Below are 18,829 nucleotides of genomic sequence, written 5' to 3'. Positions count from 1 at the left end.
CCAAATGACCATCAAACGTCTGCACCAAGACGTAGCAACGAGGTGGAACAGTACCTACTATATGGTTGAGATTTTACTGGAGCAGAAGAGGTCAATTTCAGCATATGGAGCTGACCACGACCTGCCAGTGACCCTTACGGCTAACCATTGGGCTTTACTGGAGAAAATAATCACTGTTCTGGCACCATTTGAAGAACTGACCAAACAGATTAGCTCCTCCACCTCTTCTGCAGCTGAAGTCATCCCCTCAGTCACAGTGTTGAAACGCCTGCTTGCTCGGGAAAACGAGGGGGACACAGGTATAAAAACCATGAAAACAACCCTTCTTGAGGCTGTCCAGAAAAGATTCAAGACCATCGAGAATAAGCCCTTGTATGCAGTTGCCACTCTTTTAGACCCAAGATTCAAAGACCGGTATGTCTAATATTTTTTTATTCAAAGTCTATATTATAAACAACATTTTGAAATGGTATTTTGGATAACTAGATATTGCATTATTATTGATTACTATTGCATTAATATGTTACCACTAAAAACTACTATGGAGGAGGTTGCTATTTTACACATTAAGACATTTATTTATTATTTGTCATTGTTTTTAGATACTTCACAGGAGCAGACAACAGTAAGCATGCCAAGGATGCTCTAACCCGAGAGGTGGAGAAGATGGAGGCGTTACTGAGCAGGACCACACCTGAGGGAGCAGAGACAGTGCCAGAAAACCCCCATAAAGCTCCACGTATGGAAGCACAGCCAGACAGCAGAAAGAGCAGCTTGAAATGCCTGTTTGAGGAAATCCTGCAGGAGCATGATGAGGAACGTGGGGCAAGTAGCACAAGCACACAAGTTCAAATACAGACATATTTGACAGAGCAAACGGTCCCACGCTCAGACAGCCCATTCCAGTACTGGGGAGTCAACCAAATTCATTTTCCGACCCTGGCTGCCACTGCTGCAAAGTTTCTCTGTGCTCCTTGTACCAGTGTTGACAGTTAGAGACTGTTCAGTGCAGCGTCCAGCATTGTTGATGCAAGAAGGAACAGGCTAGGAGGAGAGAGGGCAGAAATGCTCATCTTCTTGAAGAAGAATCTGCCTTTGCTCTTGAAATTATGAGCAATACTAAATTGCTAAAATGCTACAGCAATGTGTAGCCTACTTGTTTTAAAGTATTGTTTATTGTGTAGCTGCTGCTCTTTTCATTTGTATTTTTACTTTATAGGTTTGTGTTGCACTATTGTTAAATACTGCACTATTTAAAGATTTAAATGCCTTTTTATTTTAGTACATAATGGCTGCACTTATTTCTTTTTTTTATAAAGGAATCATTAAAGTTGCTGTTTGACTGTTTTATAATGTTCTATTTAAATGCCTTTTTTATTTTACAAAATTGTGGCTGCACTTAGTTTTTTTTAATAATTATTCCTATATTTAAGTTGCTGTATGCTGTTTTATACAGTTCTATTTAAAAATAAATTTCTTCGATTTGCTGTATTCATTCATGTTTTACAAAAGGTTTAACCGGAGCCAGGCCTTACCACAATGATTATAATATCACAGTCATGCAGGCGTAGTATGATCTCTTTTTTTTTTAAACACACTGGTATCGGTACTCGGTATCGGCCGATACCCACAGGACGTGTATCGGAATCGGGAGGTAAAAAATGGCATCTAAACATCTCTATTCGATACCAACATTCTTAAAAAGTGACAGTACTTGTTTTTCTGCAGCAATATAGGTACGGTTGGTGATGAAGGTACCGAGGTTGCAATTCTTCCACAACTGATGGGGGAAGCATATATAATTATTATACATCCATTTTGTAATTGTTTTTGTATTATGTGAATGTTGCTACTAGTGTTGTGTTTTTTGTAATGCTCAAATGTTTAAATAAAAAGGAATTGGTTGTTTTTTTACACGCCGTGGTGGTGACTTTGGTATTGAATATCATGTACTTTTGGTGGTATCCGTACCAACTGCTAGATTTTTGTTAACGTGACATCCCTATGGTGCGTTCTTTTTGTCTTGTAATCGCAACTAGTAGCTCGAGTGTGACGTCACATCCATGTCGGAAAACGAGTAACCGTGGGTTGTTGCGTTCTTTTTGTCACACAATACTAAGAGTCGGAGAAAAGATGGATTTTTGTAACATTTTTAGTAACATTTAGGATTCTATTCACCCAGTTATTGACATATTACACACATATATTTTACAGTTTTATACATGAAAATTACGTTTTGATTAACATTAACGTTCGGCTACTGCTCTGCTTTCTGCTCATGGCTCGGCTTAAGCCGTTGTTGTCATATAGCAACCGAGCGTCTCTAGCCAATTTCAGCTGCACAAGCTACAACGTAACTAATCAGGCGGTATTTAACTCCTAATAAGACTGTAGCAACATGCCTATAGGTAGCAGTATACAGTGCTATGTGTACCACTTCTTCATTTGGTTACAACAAAGACAAAAGTGCTTAAAATTGTAGAAAACCACAATGTTTACTACGTGTGATGCACGACGTAGCCATCTTTGAAAGTCCTTCCGGTTCGTAACTCCGGAAAACAACTCGTAAATCGACTTCGGTGGACAAAAATAACGCACCACTAGTCCTGTCCTTAAATGCACGTGACTATATGAAAAAGTGTGATTTGCTCCTTGTCTACATCTGCTGTGAAACTTCAACTTCTGTTTATTCCACATCCTGACCTGAAGGCAGAGACACCAACATGTCCAAATTGTCTATTACGTGTCACAGTTCCTTGTGTAGGATTACTGGCATTTTGTACAAATACATAACTTACAAACAGCACTGCGTTGCTGTGATCAAAACCAATGCTAAAGACATGCTGCCTTTCATGTCAATAAAGTTACATGAATAAGTTTAAACAAGATAAATTGACTGTTTACTCTAATGTCAGACACCAATCAATCAGAGCACCGCCCTTTTTTTCACTTCTCTCTATGTTTGATAGAACAGTTCAGGTTAGTGGATTAAACGGGAACATTGTTTTCTGGTATATTGCTTTTGAGTTTTTCAAATATATTTGTTCTATGCTTTGATCGGAGTCTCCACTCCACTTTGCAGTCACTGCAAACATCTGTATGGTTTGCACCAAAAATCTGTCCAGTGCGACGACTAACCATTTTTATTGTTCGCACCAATGCCCTGCAGTTCTGTTTCCGTGCGTGTCGTTGGGTTCAGAGAGGAGGCAGATGCTGCCCAACAGAGCTATACATGCGATCAGTTGAAGTTGAGATGTGGTTCTGAAAGGGTCTATTAGCCTGTGAACTAATTATTTAAACTAAGTAGCATTATGTATAAAAAGCAAACATATGGTAATAACATGTGAGACGCTATTATCTAATAACGCTTAAACGTACGAGTGCGGCAGGAACAGGCGCGGTAACATTTTTGGATGCACTAAAATTATGTGCTGGTGCGCCAATGAAAAAGTTAATGTAAAACATTTTTCTGGAGCCCTGTAATGTAGTTCACATCTGACAAAATCCTTAAGTTACATACTTTAACAACATGAAATGGTTAACTACAAGGCTCCTTGTTACCTAACAGAAATATGCTAATATAAACCAGATGTAACTCAACAATACTAACTGCAGAAGTACACAAAAACATGTGGATAGACACAATTATGAAAAATAGCTCTTATTAAACCTAGATTTGTTCAGGACCAGATGAAATATTTAAAAATTAGGAGGGATTTTCTATATAATATAAATTATATACACTTGAATCTGCCACAATAGTCAATTGGCAACAAACATTTACTAGGAATAGCAGTTACAGCAGATCCACCAACTGCATTTCCATAAGAAGCAGAATTATTTTATCTTAAAATGAAGTGGTTTAGATGAAGATGAAGACAAATCAGATATAGTGCACACTCCAAATTGTGTTTTCTCGAGTTAAATGTTGCGATACATAGCCAGACATGTTCCGAAAGAACATTGGTATGATGGCTAACGTTACTTGCACTCACATTTCAAAGTGACTGCTTCACACTAACAACGTTACCAAAACAATGTGAAGAGATGGAGAGACAAAGCTTTAATAATGTGGGCTACATTTTCGTGTTGAGCTTTATATAACGTTAGCTGCGGCCAAAAAGACCACAGCTGATGTTTTGAATATTTTATACGCAAACGTAGCTATGCGAATAAATATGGTCGTTTCAGCCGAATACAAGAAAACCCTAGACCCTAGCTAGATTATCGAAGGCCGCTCTGTTAAAGCTCCGCATAGGCGTTTTACCGGGACTACTGAGAAAAATCTGTCCATCAAGGTCGATTTAGCAGAGTATCAAAACAGATCATGCAATTACCTTCTACTTTGATTTCAGAATAGATTACTAGAAGGACCACCGAATTATAAATGTAACGTTAGTTGACGTTTAGGAAATGGAAGCTAGCATTATGACAGCTAACAAATTCCTTAACGATATTTGAATTTTAAAGGTGATTTCAATCAGACAACCAATAGAAAATAACAAGTACTACAAATGAATATACTAGCTACAAGTATGACATCATTTTTGACGACCGCAGAATAATGTTAGTTGTAGCTAGGTGTCCTTAACGTTACCTCATTGGTAAAGCTAATTCCAGCACATGAAACTGACACCAGCCAGTTCGCTGCACGAAAACAAAAACAATCTATTTCAACTAGTACGATACAACAAAACCGGTAATGGTTAAACAGTTACCTAACCTTACTGAAATTGTAACGTAATAACACGAACGACAAAAAGGACCATAAGTGCAGTTGCTAGCCATCACTAGTAAAATATGCTAGCTGGTGGCTCAAGAAAAATGGCTATGTAAACATGGCAAACAGTGGCCACGGTACTAAACTGTGTAGATACGGATAAATTACTGTTTTTGTTTTTTCAAGCAAGCATGCAGAAATATCAACACCCCGCATATTGTTCTTACTTAGCATTAACGTTAGCTAAGTTAGCTTCGATAGTCACAGCTTGTTCGAAAACAATCCCGTTCAACTTCCAGTCTAGCTAGCTAGTATTCAAAAACAACCCGGGCAGGCCGGTAATTTCACCACATTTGCATTTATGCTTGACATTATTAAATACACTGTTTTTTTTTGGTAGATCTCTATAAAACACTCAGACCCATGCTTATATTTTGAACCTTTGGTGTTTTTTTCAGGACGGTCTCACGACTGCGATGGGAATGTAGGACAAGGCGATTAAAAATGGCTGCTGCCCAGAACAAAGCAACAATAAAACTGGGCAGCGGAGAAGACGAGCAAAACTGAAGATTTGAAATAACCACCTACATCCATAACTCACCGGTTGAACGACTTAGTGTATCTTCTGATCAGTGACAGTGATATATTTCCACAAAACGTTGTCTATTCAAAGGATGGATGGCGATTGAAAAGCCCAATCTTCATAGGTTGAACCGATCGCAGCGTTGTTGCTGGGGTCCTACCCGGCCTGTGTAGGCTTGATCGGCTCGGTTCAGAGCGTCATACGTAACCGAACGTCGTTGGCAGGGAAACACAACAAGCGCCTCTGCTGGTTTATTTTAGCACCTCCAGAAACACCCTTTTCTTTTCTTTTTTAGCAATGTTCATTAGTCTTTTATGAAAATTAGATTACAAACTGCAGTAAATGTCACTAAAGTAAAACTAAAAATATACTGTGAAATGGCAGGCATATTAACATTTAAATGAAAACATAATAACAAAAAAAGATGAGATCTGCACCCAGTGATTAGCTGATGAGGTAGACAACTGCAGGGTAGGGTATTAAACTTATCTAATGTTAACTTCTATCTATCTATAAATATATAAAAGTAGGAAACTTCAGAGATAATGTGTCTGTTGCAGCCACAAAGTAACTGTAATCAATAAAAAAAATCCTCTTATGCTGAAATGCATTCACTGTTCTTTTAACATCTGGATGGCGATATGTCATGGAAAATGGACTGCATTTATATATTTCTTTTAACCAAAGAGCTCTATATTTTGCATCTCATTCATCCATTCACAACTAAATCTCTGTGGCCATATGTAGCCTACAGCAAAACATACCCTGTAAATTTAAAGATATGTGAGGAATACATTTTAAATGTAAAGATAGAGAAGTGAACTCTGAAATGTAAGACTTTCCCCTCTCATAATTAATCTAAACAGTGTATCCGGCTATGTCAGTGAGTAAGGTTACATTTACATCAGTGTCCATGTTTTGAGTCATATCCTGGCTTTGATCTTATTCCAGGTATGACTGACTCTACTAACTTTACTGACTGATTTCTTACTGAAAAATATTTTTTTATTCAATTAAAATATTTCCACCAAAAACTGGAAAAGTAAAAACAATCCGTTCTTTCTTCTAGCTTTTCATTTATCTACTTATTTATACTATTTATTTACACATTTACTTATTATCCCCTCTAAATTGAAGGTGCTATTTTATTAATGCTTTATCTGCATCACAAGAAAGTTGTCTGTAAAAGGAACATGTTTGCTCTTCAATGTGATGTGATTTATTTAAAATATATACAATGAAATAAAGGGATGAAATTAGGCAATGAGAATGAAACAGAGATGCAGAACATTCAAATCTGGAACAACGGATAATCATTAAATTTATTTCCAATGGATTCAAGGATTTTTCTCTCAGTATCATGCATTTCTTTTTTATTGATTTATTGTTTTTCACAGGTCAGAGTCTGAATAATTTTAAATAAATAGGGTTTTGCTACTTTGAATAAATAAAATATTGCCAGAGCTCATGATAGCCAAGACAAACAGAACCCTCTAGAGGGAGCACTTGTCTCACTCTTCTGCAACCATTCATTTTAAATGGCTGCAAATATCTTCCACTGATCCACCAGCTACTGTATGTTTTTTGTTTTCTCAGTAATAAAGTCATAAAAGTCACATTGTACAGATTTGGACTATAAACAAAAATAATGATGAATTTACACAAATGTTTATTAAAGCAGTTAACACTGAGCCTATAGGATTTATGTTTTTAGTGTAAACATATAATTCACTCCATCAGTTTGGCCAATTTCAATTTATTTTGAGTTTATTACATTTTTATGCAGTGACAAATGTTTTTATTTGCCTGCGAATACTTTAAATGGTGATATATTATTAGACCATACTGTTTATCCTAATGAAGGAACATTTCTGAATACTTAGGAAGATGAGAAAATGCAAATGTCACTGACAATCACCAGAATACCTGTTTGGCATTATAACATGCTCAGAGTTACATACCTACATGATACACAAAGGTCAGTGGCACCTGGAAAGTTGTGGTGTCTAATGTTTCCCCAGAGCATGACACAAACAGAGCACAAAGACACAACAGTAGAAAGTGTAGTGTCTGTTGAGTCAGTGCATGTGAACACTGCAAAAACAGACCTGTAAGCACTGTCAGCACTTACTCACGGGGATATTTTGGGTACATGCTATGCAGGGTTGTAGAGGCCTTAATTCTGGTGCAAAAACAAACAAACCTGTATTGGAACAAGCTCTAATTTTGTGATGTTGCACATGTTTTGCTAGCAAATCCTCATATATATGAAGCTATAACGTAATGCATGGTTATGACATGACAGCAAAGACTCCTTTACTTTGAGAAACTGTAGAGAAAGAGTCCTCATACCATGGTGTCAAGATAGGTTACTGTAGCTTAATGACACTGTCTATTTTTGTAAATCTCCACCCATCTCTTTGTGTGCATACATATTTATATTAATTGTGTTTATGTGAAAACTTTGTTCCAGTGATGGCATTGATTAACATGAACAGTCATCCTCATTTTGTTGTATGATATTGCATCTTGCATTGTACCAACAAGCCGACTGACTTTGATTGAACCCGATTTTTAAATTACAATCAGCAATCAGTGTTTGCAGTAGCAATACTTAATGTCAAAGCTTCACAAATGTATAGTTTGCTCCTGCTGAGAACATAAACCCTTCTGCTCCATATCTTTTCAAACTTTAAGCCCATGCGTCTGTCTCTTCGCTAATTCTTTCTTTGCTTCTCTACACTGCTCGATCAACATTGTCACAACAACAACAACCATTTGCTCTAAATTTTTGACGTTTATTTCTGATGTCTAACAATGTACACACAACCAGGTAACACATAAGAATCTTGGACTGCTGAAACTCTTTCTCCTGTCCAACTCTCTCTGTCAGAGAGTATTTTTAAAACAGTTTCGGTTCCTGCTATTTGAACTGTTTCAGAGAACACACCATTGCATTGGTGTTGTTTCCTGACAGATTTTTTTGTGTTAAGAGCCACGTGACAGGAAACTAGTGTCAAGGGCTGTGAGTATTTGGTCAAAAATGAGATGATTGAAGTTAAAAAACAATCACAAGACTGAAACACTATGTTTAAACCACTCAAGCTTTATGTCAAGTAAACATCTACTTTGCATACTGCACAGAGCACACTTGTGAACGTGTAGTTGCACTGTTGTTGGCATATACTGTACATAGTATTCGATGAGGGGGGCGTCAGCCATATTGTATGGACAAGCCTCAGTAAAACCACATTTATTCACATGTAAAATAATAAAACGCAAACGCAACCACGTTCTACTGACAGCCCACAATGCTTTATTAAAGAGATGGAAAAAAAAAACAAAGTAAAAACATGACATACAGATCCCTGTACAGAACAAAGCAAACTAATATACACACAACTGTATTTACACACCAAACCACAAAAAAACAGTAGGTTTCATTCAAAGGTCTATTAAAACACAAAAGAAAGTTATAATTTGTTCAAAGCTGATATTGCAAACAGATATTTTTTACTTTGTATACCAACATTCACACACACCCCACACGTCCCCATTTGGACAAGCCAACCCCAATTAACTGGTCTTTAGTCTGAAATGTGTACCCGAGGGTATAGCCTAAGTCAGAAACACACACACACACACACACACACACACTTCAGTTGTTTTGTGGGGCATATAATCAGCCTCACTGACAAACCATAAGCATCTGTTAGGCTGATTTGCAGACTGCAGCAGTCTGAAATGAGAAATATCTTCTATAAAAAGAGAAATTAAACTCATTGGAGCATAAATGGCATGTTGAAAGGAAATTATATTTGACCCTGTAAAAAAAAAAATTAAATTCTGTGTGACATTTCTTTTACACAAGCAGCTAAATTGAGTGGCATTAAAATAAGTTCATATTTGATCAACATTCGGTAAGAACAGAATTCCATCAGAAATATACAAACATCATGCCAATCAGGAACAATGTGGAATATCCATACAACAATCACTTTATATATTTTAGTGTTTTACATCCAATATTACAGCTTCACACCACACTATTCAGTGTCCAACGTTAAGTATATCAATATTTCAAAATAAAAGCACAAATACTTAAAAAAAAAAAAAAAATGAGAAAAGAGGAAGAGGTAGCAGGGAAGGAGGAAGTAAAATGAGTTAAGATGGCAAAGATAAAGGAGCACACAGACTCAGGAGAGATTTTGTTGAATAGAAAGTGGTTCAGTTTTGGATAAATGGTACCAGCTTTCAATACAGCATGAGAATTAAAAATATAAAAACAAAAAAAATCATGTACATTTTCACCAAATCATTGTCAGTTTTCAGTTGTCTTAATTTTCCTTATATTATTAGTATGCAATTGAGCATTATGCATTATGAAGGTCTTGTAATGTCTTGTGACCTGCCTGTCGTTTGTGTTAATTGCAAGCCAGCATCTGATTCCAAATACGAATGCTTCTCTATTCACATAGAACTTCGGACCCTTTCAAAAATAATTTCATCAGACCTAAGTCCTTGACATTGCGAGGTTAGTGTATCAAATATGCTTTGTGTGCTAGCATAGCCTTATATCAAAAGCTCAGAAAAAGGGGCTCCAGCTGAGCGTGCTTATGGAAATAAGAGTCTGACAAGTGCTTGATGAGAGCCACACTGATTCCATCAAGCTAAAGTGGAGCATGCCCAGCGCAAAGCCACACACCATATCAGTTAGGTGGTGTTTCCCCAGCAGCACCCGGGACATGCCCACCAGGAGGGCCCAAAGCACCAACAGGATGCGGAGCGGCACAGCCAGGACCAGGTGGGACAGCAGGAACTTGGATACCATAGCGGCCCGGCTGGCATGAGCAGCGGGGAAGGAGTAGATGTCCATGGCGATGCAGTCCATGAAGCCTGGCATCATCTCCCAGGGTCCTCTGCGCTTCACCAGTCTCTGTACTCCAGCCACAGTCATGACGTCAAGAATGAGGGCTGTCGCGAAAAAAGGGAGTTAGATTATAAAGGCAAAACAGTTTGGTTCACATGCTATAACCTAGACAATTCCAGTAATTAAGATCCTTTACTTTTTTTTTTACAGTCTATGAGTGTACCAATAGTTTTAGACTTAGACTTTTTCTGAGTTCCACCATAAGGTTCACATTTGTGCTTTTGAGTGAAATGTCTCAACAACTATTGGATGGATTGTCATGACATTCAGACATTCATGTTGCCCTCAGGAGGAACTGTAATAACTTTGTGATCCTCATCATCAGGTCAAGATTTTAAAGTGTCCAGTACTTTAATTTCTGACTAAATACTTACAAAAGTTTCCCATAAGCCTTTGCTGTAATTTGTGTTTAGCGCTAATTAACAAATGTTGCAATACCAACATGCTAAACCAGAGATGGGGATTCGAGTCACTTAAGTCGCACAAACAGCTGACTTCAGACTTGATTTGGACTAGACCCACAATACGTCAGACTTGACTTGCGACTCGACCCAAAATACTTCAGACTTGACTTGCGACTCGACCCAAAATACTTCAGACTTGACTTGCGACTCGACCCAAAATACTTCAGACTTGACTCGGACTCGAGCTTCGAGACTTGTCAACAACCTGTTTTCATGCAATTATTTCTTTTTAAATCTAAATTAATTCATGTATTTCTATTTTCTTTTATTAGCGCATATATGCTGGGGAAACGTATGACGAGCTGTATGTCCCCTGCCCTTTGTCATAATGTGCAACGTAACGCATGCGCTATGCCTGTGTGCGCGCACTCATATAAAAAAAATGCATTGACGATGGCGACACCAAGTCCTCCCAGAGTTGTGCCTTTTGTCATTAGTTTGGCTTTCAATAACATGGTAAACAGTGGCAGTAAGCGAACAGCTACATGCAAGATGTGTGGCACCAAGATGCCGGATCAACAACGTCGAACTTCATCAGGCATCTCAAAACGCACCCAAATAGGTCAGTCACTCACACGCTAATGTGAAAGAGACGTTACATTTAGCATATATCGTCACAGGTAACAAGCTAACCATCGCAAGGTGTTGTGCTAATGCTGGGAACAGGCAAATTGTATCGTTAGTAGTTGCTGAGGCTCAGACATCCATGGCGCACAGGAGGCGGGACGCACGGATCCATCTCCCCAGGAACAAACGCTGTGCTGGGTGGGCAAACTCATGTGATGCGTAATTGATCCCGTGGATGATTTGTAGGCTATTAAGTGAACAAGGTGTACCCGGTCAACCAAACACTGGGCCGTCTTGACTGTTAATTCTGCACATATTTCGGTTACTGTAGTCCTATTTACTATTCCATTATTTCATCCATGCGTGGCGCAGTGGAACCGTGCCCACTGTCACCTGCCGTGGAGACGCCGGCCTCACTAACCTCTCCTCCTCTGAGTCGGATCTCCCTCGCGCTGGACTCAGTTTCACTGAGCGTTCAAACTGCTTATTGTGCGTAATTTGGACTGACACTGAGATGCATGTTGTTCTCTAACTGGTGTGGCGGCGGTGCCACTATTCTCTTGATTTCCACTTTTTTGAGTGTAAGAGACGTTACAGTTAGCATAAGGTAACAAGCAAACCATCGCAAAGTGTTGTGCTAATGCTGGGAACAGGCACATTTTATCTTTATAGTTGTATCATGTGATAGACTTAGGTTAATATTTCACCAGGGTGTTGTTAAATAGCAATAAGGAAAGTATCAGTTCTCACATGTTTGCACCATGGTTGGTGTATTAACTTTCAATATAGATGTTTCCCTCAAACTATGAACACTGAAAAGTGTAATGCATGATGAGGTTGGGCTTTACAGCCAGTTAGTAACACAGACAAACATGTATTCTTTGGTACAGATACCAAAATGTTGAAAAATACAGTTATGAAACTGAAACAGAGTTCTTAATTTGCGTTTCTTCAGATTGCATTGCAGTAGACCCCATAAAGTTATCCTACAACTGATTTTGATACTGTACTGTATGGATGGTAGCTACAAGACATGCTTTGAATTCATAAGATTTAACAATAATGTGTTAGAGACAGATCAGAGCAATAACATCCCTGTTTGCTGGAGAAAGTGTGGATATCAAAGCGCAAATCACTGCCATATCTTCTGGGACTGTCCCAGCATTAAAAACTTTTGGAAGGTGATACACAATGCTTTACAGGTCATATTCATTGAGGACATTTCTTTGGACTTTAAGACTCTGTGTCTTGGAAATATACCTCAAAGTTGGCTGAAAGGGGACAAATAATTGATAAATGCAATGCTGGTGGCCAGTTAAATAGACTATTACCAGAAAATGGCTACTACCAGAGTGTCCAACAATTACTTCATGGAGAGATATTGTAACAGAAATCTACAGAATGGAGCAGATTACAGCTCATGTTAACCGAAAAATGGAAACATTTCTTGAACACTGGCAGAAGTGGTACAACTATGTCTCAGATAAATGGCCTGACTGTATTTCTTCATTATATTGAAATTGATGTCTCCCTGTTTTATTTATAGTTTTGTTATTATGGTGTTATTTTTGTTGGTTCATTTGTATATCTGTTTGTTTATCTCATCTCTTAACCTCTATACTTGAATAAGTAAATGAATAAGTATATGGCTTGTCATAGAATCTGAAAAGTTGAAATAGGTGTATGCGAGATTCTGGACACTAATAAAATACAAAAAACCCCAAAAAACAGACAGATCAGATAGCCAGAGACTAGAGACTTGACTTGGACTCATGGCAAAAGACTTGAGACTTAACTTGAACTTTCCCCTCAAAGACTTGAGACTTGACTTGGACTTCCAAAAAATGACTTGTGAACATCTCTGTGCTAAACTAATTTGGAGAACATGGTAAACATTATGTCTTCTAAACATCAGCATGTTAGCATGTTGAAGTTAGCATTTAGCCCAAAGCACTTTGTCCCCGAGTACAGCCTCACATAGCTGCTAGCATGGCAGACTCACAGTCTTGTTAATCTGAAAACAATACTGGACAGAACAATTAACAAATAAGAATGACAAACTGGACAGCGTGGTTCTATCGTGACTTTTTATATAATGCAGTGAGTCTTCAAATAAAGCAGAAAACAGCTATAGCACATATGTAAACAGATATCTTGGTGACCAAGAATAACCGATAAGCCATACAGTACTGAGAAGCATTTGCTTTGAGTTCACATACCGGACACTTGCAGATGCCCTTTATAGCTTCATAGCACTCCCAAAAATATCCCCAACATTGCTCAAGTCTGCCATCTTCACACACACTCAACCAGCCACAAGCTAAATAACTGTCAGTTGTCTGACATATTGGTTTTGCTACCCTACTTCTCATTCCAGTCGCCCACTCGCTGTCCTAACAGGGCTATTATTTAATTCTATTCCAGCTCCTTCAAGGCAGGCTAGTGAGGTGGAAGATAAATCTAAATTCCAAAAGGAAGAGATGAAGGGACAAAAGAGAGATGGGCAGACTAGTGGAAAAAGTAAAAACTGTTCAGGACATGAGCTAAGCAGACAATGAAATTGGTAAGATGTGAGTGAGGACTTTGGTGCAGGGCCCTATGGTGCCCTCTGGCAGTCCACATCCCAACGGTACTGAGGGGAGGCAGAAGATGAGCCAAGCAATGAGGCATCATATTATCAGCTGTAAGGAGAAGCCTGTTTTTGGTGCCCTTCAGCTGACTAAAGCAACAGTGATGACTCAGTCTTAGTAGGAATGTGGGTATAATTGTGCAAAATTCTGGTTTTTGCTTTCCCCCTGGAAAATCCCAGTTGTGTTCTCTAAAAAAAACTTGCTGGCAGATTTTGTGACTTCTTCGTTTCCGCCATGATTTCTTTTCTGCAGTGTGTTCTGTTACTGTGAAGACGGTTTCAGCGTTTTTGACTGTGAAACATCGTCCGAACAGACAGCACAACTGCAGTCAGCACAGTATAGTAACATGTTTGAAGAGGAAACTGCTATATTGAGAATGGAAACTCTAGAGCTGCGAAGATTAATCAATTAGTTGTCAAGTTTTTAGTAGTTGTTTTAAATTAATCGGCAACCATTTTTATAATCGATTTCAGTAATTGTTTATGAATAAAAAGTTAAATTTCTCTGATTCCAGCTACCTAAATGTAAATATTTTCTAGTTTCTTCACTCCTCTATGAGAGTAAGCTGAATATCTTTGAGTTGTGGACAAAACAAGTAATCTGAAGACATCATATTGGGCTTTAGAAAATACTGATCAAACATTTTTCACCATTTACTGACATTTTATAGACCAAACTAATCGATTAATCGGGGCGGCCTCTAGCTCACCCGGTAAGAGCGTTCACCCCATGTTGGCTGAGTCTTGCAGTAGCGCAGGGTTAGAATTCGACCTGCTGCCCTTTGCTGCATGTCATCACCCATCTCTCTCCCCCTTTCATATCTATCCACTTTCCAATATAGGGAAAAGCCCCAAAAAATAATCTTTAAAAAAAAAAAAAAAAAATCGATTAATTGAGAAAATAATTGCCAGATTATTCAACAGTTAGTTGCAACCCTAGAAAACTCCCTCTCCAAGAAGTTCAGAACAGGTGTGGGCATATAATTGGTCAGGCTGCCACAGATCTGTTAACAAAACTGACATATTACCACTTTTTATGTTGATGTAGCAAAATGGTTTGCAAACAGTTACATATCCAGCAAATACGGAGTAACATTAGGATTTATTTGGAGTTGTGTGTGTGTGTGTGTGTGTGTGTGTGTGTGTTCAGCTGATGAATGTAAGTATTCACTCTCCTTTTAGCATTGTTTTGATCTCCACCAACTAATGAGCAAAATATCTATCTCTTCAACACTAAATGCTCCACTACTTTCTATAATTATAGCTGCTTCAATCATTGTGGTATTGCTGAATTATTCTGCAAACACAAAATCAAGAGCTTCACACAGGTAGGTGAAATATAATGCTAAATAGCATTATGAAAATGCAATTAAAGACAACAGCTGTGTGATGTCATGTGTTTGTTACTGTCATCATCCATGCAGTTCTTAAATACTGTACATGGAGCTGGGCATTTCAATTACACCAGACTCTGCCTCAATGATCTTATCAAGAGAAGCAGTGATAGTGATGTTATCGATATTGTTGTGATCACAACTGCATACCTGAAGCATCTACCACTTGTCTATATCTTTCCTCTTTGAATTAATGTTTTAAAAGAAGTGTGGGTGATATGAGGTAAACATGGCTTCTTGGAGAAACAGAGTAACTAAGTAAAGAAAGAAGAAGAAACCAGAAAACACCAAAGCAGAGCTACACCTCAGTTGATAAGAATGGGAACATCCGCTGCACAGTCAAGGTCTGCTTTGGGAGTCTCTGGCTTACTCAGTAGTGTTGTTGACAGTCCCAGTCATTTCAAAACACTATATGGGAAATATTTCTGCACTGCACAGTTCATATGCTCATGGCAGTGGAATGAATTAAACTGAACCTGACCAGTCTTGGTTGATTACTTTCCTGCTAGGTGAAAACAAAACAGAATTTTAGTCAGCATTAAATATTAATTCCCACCCACTGTTCAGCATGTTTGCAGATTTTCTCCTGACAGACCTCAATAGAAATGATCCTGGGCCGACAAATAATGAACCAGCATTTGGGGCCCAACAATGTCCCAAACACAGTACAATACTGTCGTCAATCCACAGATTTACGGACTTCCAATCAGAGCTCAAGGTAGCCCAGCCAGGAGATTTGTACTGCTTTTAGGTCAATCATCTGTGTTTGGGTCCAGACTGTGTGTGTGTGTGTGTGTACAGTACATGTGTCTTGTCATATATATATATATATATATATATATATATATATATATATATATATATATATATATATATATATATATATGTTGACATAAAATGTGCATTACACTATTTTTACCGGATGGACAATTTAGTACTGAATCAACAACAAAGATCTTTTATTTTTAATTTTTCGCCTATTCTAAAATGTTATATTTCAATATTCCCAAATACTGAGGTCCTAAACAGTCTTGGAATTGCATAAATTGAAAATGACTGGAAACCTGAGACTCACGTGTGATTATGTTAGTCCCCGAAGTAGCCATTTCATAGTAGTTTTTTTTTTTAAACTTGACTTCACTGTATACAATGACCTATTGTGACCTCGAGAATAATCACACTCTCATGAAACTTTAGAACCTCAAACTAGAGACCTAAGGCATTCAGAGGATTTATTGCTTTCCTAGGTGTATTGCAGTCAGAGCAGCCCAGATTATTATGGGATTGATTCAAATGTATTAGATTTTTCAGCTAAAAAATTAATTCTGAAAACTAGAGCTGCACGATATGGGGAAAATATGCAATATGCGATAATGTTGTTGAATATCGCTGTAACGAAAGAAAATCATTTTCAAAACATGAACATTGAATTGAACATAACAGGCACCACTTAGTGCATTTTTCTGCTGATATTTTCTTTCAACTTCAACTGCAATTTGTCACAGCCTTTTGCGATGTGTTTATTGCGCCAGTTGATATCACGATGACGATTAAAAAACGATATATTGTGCAGCCCTATTGTACACTCTATAACAAAACTAGGTTTCAAGATTAGTAATGCTGTTAATGCCGAATTCCTACTCTATCTATGTTATGCAACTTAAAAATAGTAACATCAATTGTTGCCTCTCTTTAGATGGCAGGAGTGAAATGAGTCATAATTATTATATTTCAGAATGATGAAGACAGTTGCAGAACAGTTAGATACAAAATAGGATGTATAGGCTCTACAGGATGATTTTTTTTGACGACTATCATGTTTTTTCCCAAATGATGTACAGAGTAAATGGCTTGAAAATATAGGGCTATAGCTGCCATTCATGGTGGGGAAAATCTCCAGAGGGGATCATATACCCCCGATGTTTACAACATCTGGCTCCGCCCCTGCCTGAGCTACTGTTGAAGTCTTGGAGAGGTTGGTGAGTGTGGTGTGCCATTTACCAAGCAGCAGGTTGACCAGGACCTCTTGCCCAGCCAGAGTGTTACTCCTTGTGAGACACACTATAGTGCCAATGATCCAAGTGATGCCGTGCCCTGTGAGCGCTAACAGGGCGACCATGGAGCGGCAGCCTCCCCAGGAGGACGACGTATAGGCGCACACCCCCATGCGCTTGGACAGACAGATGTCAATGGCGAGGAGGGAGTTTTTCGCTATTCCCTTAAATGAAGGGTTCAGCAGCATACAGTCTTCCTCTGGCATTTTGATGGGCTCTCTCCTATCCTTGCTGCCACTGTCGGTAGGTTCTTCACTCGGCTGGCTTGTTTGGTGCTTGATTTGACCCGGTCGCCTGGCGCTGCCTCGGCTCTCAGAGGGGCAGCCAGCGCCGCCGCCGCGAAGGGGCTGGTTCAGGGATATGAACTCAGGTCTGCTCAGGACGCTGTTTCTCTCCCTCGCCCTGGATCTCACACTGTTACTCGAGGGCATGTTTTGGATAGGGCCAAGTTCTCCTCTGTGGGTGTAATAACCAACTGTCAATCTCCAGAAGATAATTCAAGTGGTGCGACAGTGAAACGTCCCAGGATAAAGCCCCTACAACAGTCCTCCCCCTCCTGTGGCCTTAATAGATATATTTAGACCAACTGGAATGCGCGATGGCCATGCTGTTTATACCCATGCACGCTGGGAGAGTGTATTGAATGGCATTTGCCTCGGCCAATCCACTGAAACCCGATCTAAAGCATGGAGATAAAATAACAACATGAGCATCTTGTTACGCCACAGCATGGCACAACTACACAGTTAACAGGTGCTTCACTGCGTGTGCTGCTGAGAAAAACAGGCTCAGTGTAGGAAATGTGCAAGGAATAGGCTACGCAAGACACGGTGTTGTCATCTTACCAAGCGAAGGCTTCCCTTCTGCCATGCAGTCTCGATAACACCTCTGGTATCCCGGCAGCGAAGAGAGGGGGATTTAGCATAAGGCGACGCAGGCAAAACCTGAAACAGTTAACCGTCAGCCAATATCGCCAACAAAGGGTGAAGACGAGGCAGCCCAGCCAGTGCAGCATTCGGTACTCCCGTGAGGATTTGACGTAGTTTACGCACAAACCCGATTCAACCTCTGCAGTGCGCTGTGCTGTGGAGCGGAGTTCTCCAAGGTGCTTAAACAGACAGCGGCAGGACAGAGGAGCACCATGTCATGATGTCAGCTTTACAGAGACAGAGGGAGGATTGTCAGTGGTACCATGCTGCTAAACAAAAAGCTAATACAAATAAAAGTAATTGAGTAGCCTAAATTATATAACGATAAATAATTTGTGTTTTGTGGATAAAAGCCTAATAAACAAGGAATCACGAAAAAGTCTAAACAAAACAAAATAGAGAAATTATCACACGTTGTTATTATTATTATTAAGTTACTATTAATTTATCTCCAGGTTAAAAACTGTTAGGAATATGATCTAGTCAGTAAAACATGATAGTGCTGCTATAGGCTGTTGATTAGTAATATTAGCCTATCCTTAGCCTGAACACGCATGCG

At 38.9% G+C, this 18,829-nt stretch overlaps 2 protein-coding genes across 2 annotated transcripts in view; both read right to left on the bottom strand.

Moving 5' to 3' along the window:
* The window catches only part of prrc2b (proline-rich coiled-coil 2B), a 35,285-nt gene extending 29,771 nt beyond the window's left edge, over window positions 1–5,514 (bottom strand). Inside the window, 1 exon segment of the mRNA XM_028602437.1 lies at window positions 5,322–5,514. The gene's annotated coding sequence lies outside the window, so the exon portion shown is untranslated.
* A 2,957-nt stretch (window positions 5,515–8,471) lies between these two features.
* LOC114571105 (inactive phospholipid phosphatase 7) lies at window positions 8,472–18,364 on the bottom strand. Its single transcript, XM_028601910.1, has 3 exons — window positions 18,187–18,364; window positions 17,289–18,020; window positions 8,472–10,277 (listed from the first exon to the last, which is right to left on the bottom strand). Exons 2-3 carry the CDS (start codon window positions 17,770–17,772, stop codon window positions 9,889–9,891), a joined length of 873 nt encoding a protein of 290 aa, XP_028457711.1. The 5' UTR covers window positions 17,773–18,020; window positions 18,187–18,364; the 3' UTR covers window positions 8,472–9,888.
* Between the last annotated feature and the right edge of the window lie 465 nt (window positions 18,365–18,829).

This window comes from Perca flavescens, chromosome 16 (genome assembly GCF_004354835.1).
Source record: "Perca flavescens isolate YP-PL-M2 chromosome 16, PFLA_1.0, whole genome shotgun sequence".
Classification (NCBI taxonomy): Eukaryota; Metazoa; Chordata; class Actinopteri; order Perciformes; family Percidae; genus Perca; species Perca flavescens.
Note: the sequence above shows the minus strand (reverse complement) of the source record. Positions and strands in the feature narration are given on the sequence as shown.

What these genes read in the sequence shown, in the direction of transcription:
- LOC114571105 (XM_028601910.1), bottom strand. Translation starts at nt 17,772, where the DNA reads ATGCCCTCGAGTAACAGTGTGAGATCCAGGGCGAGGGAGAGAAACAGC. An exon ending in CCTGGTCAACCTGCTGCTTG is followed by an intron (nt 10,278 to 17,288) that starts GTAAATGGCACA and finishes TTTTCGCGACAG; the next exon opens with CCCTCATTCTTGACGTCATG.